Raw genomic sequence first — 14899 nt, forward strand, 5'->3', positions numbered from 1 at the left:
ATCTACACTGTAGGGCTCTGTGCCATTCAGAATTGAACTGAGAATGCCTTTTAAATTCCAACGTAATACATTAACACCCATCTCATGTGATTGGGTCAGGACATGAGAATAGACAGATCAACTAATATTAAAACAAATCTCAAAAGGAGGACACTTGTGACTGGATTTTGAGGAGGATTTTCAAAGTCTGTCATACATCTGTATTGTTGATTAATTCATGGATAGCATAATTAGTGCACTGTTAATAAAAGGTCTAAGGAGAGACTATACAAACCAATGAGGATTAAAAACTGTGGCCGTACCTCACTTTTCAACAGCTCTGTTCCTCTGAGAGCGGTGAGATCAGTGGAAGCCTAAAGAGAAAGACAAGCATCTGATGAGACTATGAGCTCAATTTATTTTCTTTCTTCTGGAGACTCTTACAGTATATGCCATGGACGCAAACAATATACTGTATACCATCAATGTAAACTCATCTTCTTTTCAAATCTATTCATGACCAAATGATCAGAGCTGCTACCTACATTCATGTTTACGGCTCTATTTTATACTGTATAACATCAAAATCTTTCCTTTTTTCCCTCCAAAGAAGTTTTATGAGAAACTTCAACCGACAGAGTTGATTAGAAAAAAGACTCTAGAAAGAGATGCACAGCTAGCAAATACAGAGAGACGAAAGAGAAAGAACTCAATAAGACAGGCCAAAACATCTCTACTCCCAGAGCGTGTTGTAATTGAAAGAACATGTCTTTCATGAGATCCGCTTTGTTGTGAAGGCAGAAAGTTAAAGAGTTCGGTGACAAGTGCTGGTGAGGAAGAGAGCTGATGATGACACCTGATCCTTCCTTCCCCACGCTCGTATTGACCCTTTCCTAAATAATGTCTCTGGAGAACAGTTAGTTAACACTGATTGCCTACAAACCTGCTCACAATGACAAGCGTGGCCTCGGCCAACTCTACTTCAACACAATCAATTATTTCCTCACTACCCATGGCCAAAAACATCCTTAAACCACACAATCTGCACTGGAGGAGGAACACTCCATTAGGAGGTGAGGATTCCCAAATTTAAAGGACAATTTATTAGACATTTAGAACCTGCTTTTCTCATTGCGGGCAAAGAAAGGTGAAAAAAAAAAAAAACCCCAGAAACGCTGCCTTGTGTTTTTTTTAAGCCACGTTGTGATCAGATCATCAAAAATATGTTTACTCCTACCACAGATTCATACGGTGACTGCATATTGTTTAGGTATTTACTAGAAAGCCAGGCTCTCTTCTGCATAGCTTGATGTCTCTCCGAGTTTATCCGTCAGTGTGTTTTTGAAAATCAATGGTGATATTTCCAGAGAGGCAGGCATGATAATCGAAAGAGGAGCCGCAGAGAAAATGCAACCCTCAGAGGTGATTGCTCATTCCTGTCCGCTAAACTGCTTCACACATCCCTTGCATTAGAATTAGAAGGACACCTTAAATATTCGGAACATTTCACGTCAAACCGTCAGACTAAATCCCTAGCAACCACCATAGCAACACATTTTCACTTGGACGTGAAATGCATTGTAAGTTCCCCCCTGCCACCAGAGATGGAAGACGGCGAGGTCGAGCGGTTAGTGCAGGAGACAGGACAGACAGAAATAACAAACAGCATCACGGAATAAAAACATGAGACGAAGAAAGAACAAAAACACGTCAGGTAGAACTTCATTCATATCAACAGCACAAACAAACCAGTCCATATAGCAAACGTGCAAATGGGTGAGGTTAGAAACGAGGAAAAATATGCTTTTTTTTTTCATCTGCATTGTGTATCTGTTTCTGTATGCAAGGCGATGCAATGTGTCCTGAACTAACATCTGCTATGCCAGGGGGGGGGGGCGCGAGCAAATTCCTAACCTTACAGATACAATATATCTGCAATCTGTCTGCGCCTCTGTGTTGTCACCACAGACAAGCAATAATATCGTTTATATATTATATCTTTATATATTTATGCATTTAGGCATTTACGCGTTTATCACAAAGCGACTTACAGTGGCATTCAGGCTAATCAATGTTTTACCTATCATGTAGTTTCCCGGGGAATCGACCCCCAACCTTGCGCTTGTTAACACACAGTGCTTCTACCACTTGAGCCTAAACAGGAGCCCTCATAAGCAGATAATAGATATCATAGATTTCTTTCTATTTTTATTTTCTTACTAATTTTCGAACCATACATCTTTACCAGTCTCTGACTATAAAGGCGTCATTGTCTACTTAGGTTTTAAAACAAGGCTATTACACTTGGCCAGTCCAAATGGAAGGAACTGTTATGTACATAATTCACTTACGATAAATCTACAATGCATAGGTGTGTGTGTGTGTGTGTGGTGTGTGTGTGTGTGTGTGTGTGTGTGTGGTGTGGTGTGTGTGTGTGGTATGTTATGTACATTTATATATTTAATATATACATACTTTTAGATATTAATGCAATGCATATTTGCCAGTCATACATACATAAAAACATGGTAAGATTCATTGCGTATAGGTTATTATAAGTAATTTTTAAGATTCCCAAAATACATTTAATCTAGTTGCTTAGAATCAGCATAAATATTTTATTCTTTTTAAAAAGTATTCATGGTAAAAAAAGCTACATCTGAGGAACCATGCAATACTCAATCAGTTAAAATGTATGGGATTGCATAGAATTGGATTTATTGATTATAAATATATAAAACTGATTAGTGTGTATTTAAAACACATTTTGTTGTTTATTAGTATGATTATCTGTTTCATTTATGCATGACTGAGCTGAAAAAATATGCATGGCACATTAATTTTATTAGCTTGTTAAAATCCTACTATAAATAATTCAATAACTAAATATATATAATCCAAATGGATGAAAATTGTATATTGCAATATTTAATTATGTCCTCCTATGGTGTGACTTATCAAGTTATATATTTCCTCCTCTGTCTAGAATTCCTAAATTGCTAATCTAATTTATCTATTTACACGGAAATAGGGGGGGGGGGCAGTTTTTATTGATCTGACTCTTTTGATTAAAATGATCAAATGCTCCTCACTTTGTGATATATCAGATGTAGAGCAAGTTTATAGTTGTTCACAAGCAAAACATTCACAATAACTTGCAGAGGACACGTGTGACAATGTAAAAATGATCCATTTCTGATGTGTGACCTTTAACCAAGTTTCACGTATGTTAAAGTAGGCTATAGTTGACACGCTAGCTAAACTGACAGGTTGTCAAAGCTGGTTGTGAATATGTTCTTAATGATGGATCTACATCAACAATGTGCTTTGACAAAAGCACTGAGATTTTAGGAGCGTTTACCTGTATGAGTATTTGGGTACCCAAATTTTTAAGCCAGCACCGAGGACAACTTTACAGCGAGAGCCAGAATGTGTTCTGCAGATGGATGAGAAAAAATCATAGAGAGCAACATGAGGATGAACTATCCCTGTAGGTTCAAATCTAATTTTCATGTCAGCTTTTTTTAGTTCTATGGAAATTAATTCGGAAGGCAGATTGTAAATGCTTCATTGGTTTAACACACTGTACATCTATCCCTTACAGACTTGTTCTCATCCATGTAAAATCAAGCAAGCCATCTACACTGTAGGGCTCTGTGCCATTCAGAATTGAACTGAGAATGCCTTTTAAAGCAACAAACGTAATACATTAAACACCCATCTCATGTGATTGGGTCAGGACATGAGAATAGACAGATCAACTAATATTTAAAACAAATCTCAAAGGAGGACACTTGTGACTGGATTTTGAGGAGGATTTTCAAAGTCTGTCATACATCTGTATTGTTGATTATTCATGGATAGCATAATTAGTGCACTGTTAATAAAAGGTCTAAGGTGAGAGACTATACAAACCAATGAGGATTAAAAACTGTGGCCGTACCTCACTTTTCAACAGCTCTGTTCCTCTGAGAGCGGTGAGATCAGTGGAAGCCTAAAGAGAAAGACAAGCATCTGATGAGACTATGAGCTCAATTTATTTTCTTTCTTCTGGAGACTCTTACAGTATATGCCATGGACGCAAACAATATACTGTATACCATCAATGTAAACTCATCTTTTTTTTAAATTTTTTTTGACCAAATGATCAGAGCTGCTACCTACATTCATGTTTACGGCTCTATTTTATACTGTATAACATCAAAATCTTTCCTTTTTTCCCTCCAAAGAAGTTTTATGAGAAACTTCACCGACAGAGTTGATTAGAAAAAGACTAGAAAGAGATGCACAGCTAGCAAATACAGAGAGACGAAAGAGAAAGAACTCAATAAGACAGGCCAAAACATCTCTACTCCCAGAGCGTGTGTAATTGAAGAACATGTCTTTCATGAGATCCGCTTTGTTGTGAAGGCAGAAAGTTAAAGAGTTCACAAGTGCTGGTGAGAGGAGCTGATGATGACACCTGATCCTTCCTTCCACGCTCGTATTGACCCTTTCCTAAATAATGTCTCTGGAGAACAGTTAGTTAACACTGATTGCCTACAAACCTGCTCACAATGACAAGCGTGGCCTCGGCCAACTCTACTTCAACACAATCAATTATTTCCTCACTACCCATGGCCAAAAACATCCTTAAACCACACAATCTGCACTGGAGAAACACTCCATTAGGAAGGTGAGGAAAGGACATTAGGAACCTGCTTTTCTCATTGCGGGCAAAGAAAGGTGAAAAAAAAAAAAACCCCAGAAACGCTGCCTTGTGTTTTTTTTTTTTAAGCGTTGTTGTTATGATATTATAAAATATGTTTTTTCTTATAACAGATTTTTATAGTGTGTGTGTATTTTTTTTGTGTTTTTTATAGAGAGAGGGTCTCTTTTGTGTATAGCTTGATGTCTCTCCGAGTTTATCCGTCAGTGTGTTTTTGAAAATCAATGGTGATATTTCCAGAGAGGCAGGCATGATAATGAAAGAGAGAGGCGAGAAAATGCAACCCTCAGAGGTGATTGCTCATTCCGAGCGGCTTCAAACATCCCTGCATTAGAAGGACACCTTAAATATTCGGACATTTCACGTCACTCCAGACTAAATCCCTAGCAACCACCATAGCAACACATTTTCACTTGGACGTGAAATGCATTGTAAGTTCCCCCCTGCCACCAGAGATGGAAGACGGGAGGGAGGGTGAGTGCAGGAGGACAGACAGAGAAAAACAGCATCACGGAATAAAAACATGAGACGAGAAAGGACAAAAACAAGTCAGGTAGACTTCATTCATATCAACAGCACAAACAAACCAGTCATATAAGCAAACGTGCCAATGGGTGAGGTTGAACGAGAAAAATATGCTTTTTTTTTCATCTGCATTGTGTATCTGTTTCTGTATGCAAGGGATGCAATGTGTCCTGAACTAACATCTGCTATGCCAGAGCAATTCCTAACCTTAGAACATATATCTGCAATCTGTCTGAGCCTGTGTTGTCACCACAGATAATATATTTATATATTATATTTATATATTTATGCATTTAGCAGACGCTTTTATCCAAAGCGACTTACAGTGCATTCAGGCTATCAATTTTTACCTATCATGTGTTCCCGGGGAATCGAACCCCCAACCTTGCGCTTGTTAACACAGTGCTCTACCACTTGAGCTACAGGAGCACTAATAATAGATAATAATAGATTTCTTTCTATTTTTATTTTCTTAGCTAAATTTTCGACCATACATCTTTACCAGTCTTCTGAACTATAAAGAGCTTCATTCTACTTATTTCAAGGCTATTACACTTGGCCAGTCCAAATGGAAGGAAATGTTATGTACAATTCAATTACGTAAATCTTAAATGCATATGTGTGTGTGTGTGTGTGTGTGTGTGTGTGTGTGTGTGTGTGTGTGTGTGTGTGTGTGTGTATGTATGTACATTTATATATTATAATATATACATACTTTTAATATTAATGCAATGCATATTTGCCAGTCATACATACATAAAACATGGTAAGATTCATTGCGTATAGTTTATTATTAAGTATTTTTAAGATTCCCAAAATACATTTAATCTAGTTGCTTAGAATCAGCATAAATATTTTATTCTTTTAAAAAGTATTAATGGTAAAAAATAGCTACATGAGGAACCAGCAATACTCAATCAGTTAAAATGTATGGGATTGAAAGAAGTTGGATTTATTGATTATAAATATATAAAACTGATTAGTGTGTATTTAAAACACATTTTGTTTATTAGTATGATTATCTGTTTCATTTATGCATGACTGACTGAAAAATATGCATCACATTAAGTTTATTAGCTTGTTAAAACTACATAAAATATAATAACTAAATAATATAATCCAAATGGATGAAAATTGTATATGCAATTTAATATGTCGCCTAGGTGACATCAGTTATTATTTCTCCTCATAGAATTCCTATATTGTAATCTAATTTATATTTACAGATAGCATTTGCTCTGACTCTTTTGATAAAATGATCAAATGCTCCTCACTTTGTGATATATCAGATGTAGAGCAAGTTATAGTTTTCACAAGCAAAACATTCACAATAACTTGGAGGAACGTGTGACAATGTAAAAATGATCCATTCTGATGTTGACTTTAACCAAGTTTCCACTTATGTTAAAGTGCTATAGTGAACGCTAGCTAAACTGACAGGTATGTTAAAGCTGGTTGTGAATATGTTCTAATGAATGGATCTACATCAACAATGTGCTTTGACAAAAGCCTTTGATTTTTAGAGAGTTTATCATAGAAATGTTGAATGACAATTTTTTCAGCCCAGCACAAGGACAACTTTTTACGAGAGCAGAATGTGTTCTGAATTATGTTTGACGGCTCTAGAAGGTCCTAAGCATGTGCTTTAGTTCTCAGCTATGGAAAGACCCTTTGATAATTTTTTGTTCAAATACTATGTTCTTGTGGAATATGTGTGCTGATACTGTCTATATCATTGATAGACACAGTACCAGCACACATATTTCAAAAGCAGGTTGTCATTCAACAAAAATGATAAAGACCAAACACAATTTAAAGTACAGTACTATAATTCACATTATGGTCATGTCTCTCTAGTAATGCAGTATTTGTCTAATGTGCATTCCAGAAATCCTTGGAACTGTATTCAAAGATATAGTACACAGTCTGAATAAGTCTTTGACTGATCCAGTGTCAGTAGTACAATATGTACAAAACAAGATTCATTTAGTGACTTTATAACTGACAGACTCCTTATTTGTAGTTTAGTTCTATGTGCTTTTTTTTTTTTACAATTTCAGCCTCATTCAAAATGTATGTTTCCATCATTCATTCCACACTGGAATTGCTAAACACACACACACACACACACACACACACACACACACACCCCTTTGCAGAACTCATCATTCCTTGTTGCTGCTTGCTCGATTTACTTTATTAAAATGAGCTAATGCAGCATAATTCTGGAGCATTTATGCTCATTTCCATTATGTCCAGTTCACTTAAATTTGTCAAATGAAAGTTAACAATCCTTTTTTATAATCATTTTCATAATCATAAATAATTTGGATTTCTGGCTCCCATCATGCTTTGTCAAAAACAATAACATGCTAACATGCAATACTGTTAGCGAGTTAACTTCAAGAGATTCCTAAAGTTTCTTTGATAAATTTAGTTTGTACTGGGGTTTAATTAATTCACTTATGCTTCCAATAGACTGTTTCCAAGAATTTCAGATGATCAAGTTTGTTGGTAACATTTTACACTAAGGTTTTATTTGTTAACATTAGATAACTGCATTAGTTATCATTAACTAAAAATTTATTATTAGTTAAGCATTTATTATTAGTTAAGCATTTATTATTAATGTTAATTTGAACATTTATTAATACATCAGTTAAATCAAAATTTGCGTCTGTTTCTCTTAATATTATTTAGCCTAATGGACCTGCACTAACAATGAACAGATGTATTTTAGTTAACTAAACAATTACAAAGAATAATAAAGACTGCAAAAAGTCAATTTCTTAATGCATTAAATAATAGGACCTTATTGTGTTGCCAGTGTGTTCAATAAAACATTTGTTTAAACTGACTTGCTCTATTCTTTTTGTAAAAATTTTGTGCAATGAACAAAATATTTTTGTTCTAATTTGTAAAAATTGTATTGAAACAACCAAAATGACAGCAGCTTTACAACTGCTACTTGCTTTACAGTTGAGTTTCTTCATAACTAATGTGACTTCTAGATCATTCTGAATGGAATTTCAAGTCCAATACATTAAAAATTAAAAATCACCCTCTAAAATTCCAGTATTTTAGAGTTGTCGACTTGTGGTCATTTATGTGTGTATGAAGCATTCATCACAGTATAACCATCACAATTACCAATAGTACACTAAATTTCTGCCTTTTTTAAAGTCAAGTCAAGTTTGGAGTTTCTTTCTCCTCACTAAAAGAGAAAAAAAAAATGATAAAAGTGAGGGGGAACAAAGCAGGTGGGCTGCAAACCCCCAACCCTACTCTTTCTGTTACCCCGTCTCCATTCACATGGGACTTCCTGTAGAACAGTAATGACCTCTAAGTGAGCCGCTTCCTTTGGAAATTTTTGCTTTTCTTCCCCCTCCGCATCTGCTTTCTCTGTCTGTGAGATCCTGATACTCAGACGCTGATGAGTTTAGTCAAACTTCATTAAGTTCATAGCCCCAGCCTCACGCTCCCCAGTGGCACACTCCACCAAACGAGTTCTTCGTCTGCCAGACAGCACTTTACTGCTACATCTCACAAATGGGGAGGGGAGCACAATCTATCTCTGTCACTCTTTTCCCCTTTCCCCTTTTCTCTGGGGTTGTGTGGGTCTCCGGTCTGTTCGCCATCCGCCAATTGGTTTGCAATAAGTTCATGGAAATGCATTAATGAATGCATTAATGTGACCCTGAGAGCTCTTCTGCAGTGGGGTAAAGGTCACACAGGCTGATGGCGGAGAGGTTAGGCCTTCTCCATGCAGCATGAGCATGCTTTTTTCTATGACCTCTAGCATTTCCCCATAGATGGGAACACACAGCACATGCTCAGTGTAAATTCGGTCTTTATTGGCACAATGTGGCCAAAAATATGGCACAGTATGGCCTACCTTCCCAAGGCCAGCCTCTTCTCTGAAATAAATCATGGAGGTCTATAATACGAACCAAAGCTTCCCATTTATACTCCCACTTATCTATTGCACATATCAACAGAAACTAAATCTTCCTGAGCATTTAATGAAACAATAATCAGCAGTAAAGACTGCATGGCCTTCAGGTTAATTTAATAGAGCTGCATTTGTTTGTTTTAATCACTGGAACACATGATGTGGTGTTCACATTAAGGCTGTGAACTGACCAAGTCATTCAGCTTAACATGGACATCTCAGTTAAAATTTTTGGCTTTTAAATATTATTAAACGTGTTTTTTGTTGTTGTTGCCTACTTAAGCATTATGACAGTGGTCTTAGACTTATACTGACACCTGTTGGTGTGGAGGTTGGTGTGCAAAAACAAGTTTAGAAAAAATATCATATACAGCACATTTATAATTTATTTGGCAATGAAAAGTGTCATCATACTGTTGAATGGTGTGTTTTCAGTGTAATCTCATTTGGACCTAGCCAGCTTAACGTGGTTGACATCTCATTCTAAAAAATTCATGAGTGTTGCGGTTTAAAAATTATCAGTTTTTTTTACTGTCTGTGGTTTATTAATGACATTTTTTATGGTGTTTATGGTTGTTGTTTTACTAACTCTGAAGAGATTTTTACTTATAGGGGTCATTCTTCATTTGCCGTGGCAATGTTTTTTCTTTACCCAAAACAGCTGAAAAAAAAAACTTATAAAGACCATGACATGTTTGCATATTTGTATTCTGTAGTGTGAAAACCAATCTATGCACTGCTAACAGCTACAATTTTATTTTAAAATGCATGTTTGAGTTTGATAAACAAAATCTCTATATTCTCGATATACCTCAAAGAGGTATCCTGGGATGTGGTTATATTGTGAATATAGTTTTTATGTAACACATACAGCTAAAAAATACATATTTTATTATATTTTAAGAATAAGTTGTGTCCCCCCAGTTTTATGTCTGTGGTGTTACAACAATGATTAATTCCTTTACACACTACTTTTAGTGTGTAAATGTAATTGCAACTAATGGTTCATCTGACAGGTACATGATACATTCTTATTAATGTACATAAGTTTAGCTAAATTTCATGTTATATTTTACTGCAGTATGTGGTTTTATGCTTTATACCTGTGAATTTCACATATTTAATACAATTTTGATAAATGTAGTCTTATCTAAACATAAAATTTGAACATGGCAAGCCATATTTTAGAAAAGTCTGTACAGACACAGCACGGTCCATTACAGACATAAGTAACATTGCTTATAAGCATAAGTGCCATTATTTGATTCATATTAAAAAAAAAAATGCTTACATTTAACTGAATACAATATATTAAACCAATTTTAAAGTCATAGAAATGCATTTAATTATTTACTAATTTACATTTTATTATTAACTGCTATTAATTATAATTAACCACTCTAGTTGAAGAATGACCCATACATTTCTGCCATTGCAGAAACACCATATTTGGCACATTTATAATTATTAATATATAACTTATTCCGCGGCCAGATGTGTTTACAAATATTAACAAGACAAATCAAGTCGTATTCTGTTGATTATGTGATCCTGACATTTTACAAACTGCTATGTATTTCTTTATGTGCAAAATTGAGCAAAATGACTTATTTCGCCTAGAAATCGCCAACAGATTTGCACTGAAACTGGTTTTCTTCAGTACTTCAGTGGGGATAAATAAAAACAATTTTTGGTGGAAAAAATCGTTTTCCATCTGCCTTTGGTTTGCTTTCACTGCTTGTGCAGTCCAATATCTGGCCTGTCCCATGGGCTTGGCTCTTGATTATCTTCTGCCTCTTCAACGCTTTGTGTGTTGCATGCTGCAACGTATTAACCGAAATAAGATGGCCAGCCAGGTCGCCCTCCCTCTCCCCCCTCCACACTTCCACTATAGGTAATCAGTGGCCAGGAGGCCTTGCCCGCACCCAACCGCATACATTAGCATTAATCACAGCCCTGCGCCCTGCTGTACTATTCATACCAGCCACAGACAAAAGGTTACACTTCTCCTCTAGCCCCTTCCTCTCCATCGCTCCTATTCTTCCTCCCTCTTCTTGTTGCATCCTGACTGGAGAATTTCCTCTATCTTATCTGGCGCAGACAGGCAAGACAAATGCTTTGAAAGCAGGCAGGAAAGCAAGCCGAGCTCCACCACAGCCACCAGATAAATCATAGATGAGCCAGTCTGAGCGCTGTTCATATAATCCCACCATTCACACTGACTAATACAGTAAACTGAGAATGCCTGTTCTTCATCAAATATTCATGCATACATAATTAGACAATGTCAAATGCATGCATAAAGTATGTTTGTGTGTTTATTCACGTGGGTTGATATATAAGATGCATTAGTGTATATAGATGCACACAGAAAGAAAGGCTGTTTCTGTGCGACTAGAAGAAGAAAAAAAAAAAGCATTGCATGTGTGTGTGTTAAAGACTGTCAATATAAAATGCTGATGCATAGTATATTGCTGCCTTCTTTCCTATGCCTGACTCCCTTGTGATCACCAGGCAATTACTGAAAAAGAAATCATCGCTTGACTTCATTCGCACGCTCCCTAACTTTAATTGCTTAATGCATCCTTTACTGCTGGACTGCTACCCTCTGCCTCCCTCCCTTTCCTCTCTCTCCCTTGCTTTCTCTTTTCTTTGTTTCTCTCGCTCACATCCACTGCAGCACACTGCAGCTGAGCCCTGCTAATTAAAACTGAATCTGGACATAAAGCAAAATGTGATGACGTCCACCATTTCATGCACAGGCGCTGATAGACCCTATTTAGCAGGCTATTCGGTCCCCCATCTTTCATCTTTCAACCCCTAAAAATCTACAATGAACTACAATGAGCTGTCTCATAAAAAATCAGGGATGTTGTGAGATCTCTAAACATTTGCTGAGGTTATGTTACTCTGAATTTACCACTTATCTGTCAGTATAAGCTTTAAAGTTGGTTATTTTAAGTGTTATATTTGTTCTAGTTAGTGGTGGATCAAGTCCAGTGTGTCACATTAAATACATAGACTTTGACCCACCATAGTATCATAATGAACCGAAAATATTTTGAAACTTCTCCTAATAATATTCAGCAAGAGATCTCTAATGTGGTGGTTTGCGTCATAGTTTGGCTTAGTACGCTTATCAAAAGGCTGTGATTTAATTAAATAAGTATATTGTCCGATGCACTGTTTGTTTTAGAGTGAAGCGCGCGTGGCACTGTGTTCACATGAGCATCTCATGATCCTGTGTTTTCAGCTTCTCACAGTGAAGCAAGTGCTATGTCTGCATATGTGAGTTTAACATGCATCTGGTAATGCAGTCAGAGTCTTCAATGATGAAAAGATAGTGGGTTTTATTCATTCACGAAATTTAGCGCAAAATTCACTGCATTTATTGGTTACCAGCTATGCTGGTTATTTCAACAGAGGTTCAAGCTTTGACATATCAGCTCTGTTCGAATAGTTAGTGAGCTGCCTACCTAGAAAGCATTATAGGCATTACAGGCATGTATTTACAAATCCAGGTGGAAGCATCTTACCACCTTCTAAGATAACATCACATACGTATGTTCTTCTGGACAATGTAGTCCTAGAATTAACAAAAGCTTAATGAAAAAAATAATATATATATACCCAAGATGGAAGATGGGGTAAAGGTAATGTCAATAATAAATACATACATGTTTGCTTAATAAACAAAATATTGATCAAAAGAGTAGCTAAACACTTTTCCCAAGGCAGGGCTGGGCGATAAACAATATCATATTGAAATCACAATAAAATAAAATAAAAATGGAAAAGACAGAATTTAGAGAAAATAAAACTTTAGTTTAATTTTGAACAGTTTAAATTAATTATCCAGGTCTAACAAACAAGTGGAAAACATTTTCTTGCCCATTAATGGTAAATTTCCATGTGATAAATATCCATCTTGTATGAATTGGAAAATATATATATATATATATATATTGTAATAATATCTGTTGGCCACATCACCCTGCCCTATCCCAAGATGTGTTGTGTGTTTTGTCACCTTAGTATTGCTGAGTTAACTTTGCAACATGCTAGCTTCAAACTGTATTGGAATCAAATTGACTCATGTCTCCAGTGTGTGATTTGTGAACCACATTGCTATTCACAAAGAGTTTATCAATCACCTTATATTTTGGTTACAGTGCCTTAGAAGACAGCAGCCTATGTATGCTGTGAAAAGCAAGACAGTTCACTGTGTTTTAGAATAGAGCTGTTGAGTCATAGTGCTCATGCAACAATTTGATTTCAAATTCGCCTCATATCAAATCCTGACTCCCGTTGCCTTATTATTTCCAGCCTCAATGTCCCAGTAAATACAAGAAATATCTGTAAATAAATAAATAATACACTTCACTAAATTCACAGATAACTGTCACAGGTTATTTAATTAGTAATATCTCACGTTCAAAGAACTTCTTTTTTTTTGGAAGAGCAGCAAATAACAGACAGAGGTGTATTATTCAGCCGGGCTGCTCGTCTTGACAGCAGATCCGGAACAGGCTGCTATTAAGCAGCGGTCCTGCATCTGTGCAGGAGCACAATAAACCTTCCTCTTCTTTAATTAACTTTTATGACTCCCGAAGAGGACACCCTGACACCTGTCTTACAGCACACAGCAGCTTATTTCATCCCTCGACACAGGCACATCTGTGTGTGTGTTTGAACAGCTGAGACAGAAGCAGAGCAAATGAGAGAAAGAATGAGAAAGACAGAACATGAACAGTACTCGCAAAGCTGCAACCTTAAATAGGTCCACCTTTCCTCTTCTCTGGCACCAGAATCTGACAGAAGTTGGAGACTTTGCCCATCTCTTTAGGCATTCACCTTCAAAAATGCAAGCGAAAATCATCTAATCAGTTTTCCATTCTGTCCTCTGTAAACCTGCCACCCACTCTCTCTGCTCGCTCCGCTGAGCACTCACCATTAACTCTGTTTGCTGAGTATCACAATGCGTGGTTATTCTCATTCCTGACACTGGGCCAAACATTCATTTTATCGCCGCCACCTACACAAACGAGTGAAAAAAGTTGCATCTGTCTATGGGTACATCGATTGAGCTAAAAATAATTCTCAAGAGCCCATTGGTGGACTGGCTTCAGCTGAGAATGTTTCCGCATCCTTGACACTTCGCTATTAGTGCTACTCAATTAATGTTAGCACGTGGCCAGAAGGAAGTCTGCTTGGATTTAATGATGGTCTATAAAATATATAATTTTTTCATGCCTAGGAAGAAAGATTTTAATTGGCCTTCACAAGCTGAAGAGGCCAAACTAAACCATATGAGGCCATAGCAAACAAAATATTAGGGCTACAGCTAACCATTATTTGGCTAATCGATTAATCTGGAGGATCTTTCTTCAATTAATCAGATAAAAACAATAGGGCTATCCCTAACCCTAACAATTATTTTGATAATCAATTCATTTGTTGATTATTCATTTGATTAATTGGATAAAAATGTATTTTAAGGAAAATGAAACACAGTAAACAGCACATGCATCAGGCAAAGCACATAATAGGGCAGGTCCCATAAAAACATAATACATTATACTCTGTAGATAATCAAAATCGAAAGACTTGAATAGAACAAGACTAAAGAGCGATGTTTGAGCATTCCTGGATTAATTTGACACATGACTTAGCTCAGGTGCTATAGTGAGGCACAGTGAGTCGGCTACGCAAGGCAAAACCGCACAGTGGCAAGA

General features: G+C 36.5%; 1 protein-coding gene across 2 annotated transcripts in view; it reads right to left on the reverse strand.

Annotated features, from left to right (window-relative positions):
* LOC109053859 (trichohyalin-like) overlaps positions 1-14899 on the reverse strand; it is a 227183-nt gene that overhangs the window by 112264 nt on the left and 100020 nt on the right. For both annotated transcript variants that reach the window (XM_042728648.1, XM_042728646.1), the window contains exon 5: positions 3923-3973. In XM_042728648.1, coding sequence (XP_042584582.1) covers positions 3923-3973 — 51 coding nt within the window. The remainder of the gene's footprint in view (positions 1-3922; positions 3974-14899) is intronic.

This window comes from Cyprinus carpio, chromosome B7 (assembly GCF_018340385.1).
Source record: "Cyprinus carpio isolate SPL01 chromosome B7, ASM1834038v1, whole genome shotgun sequence".
NCBI lineage: Eukaryota > Metazoa > Chordata > Actinopteri > Cypriniformes > Cyprinidae > Cyprinus > Cyprinus carpio.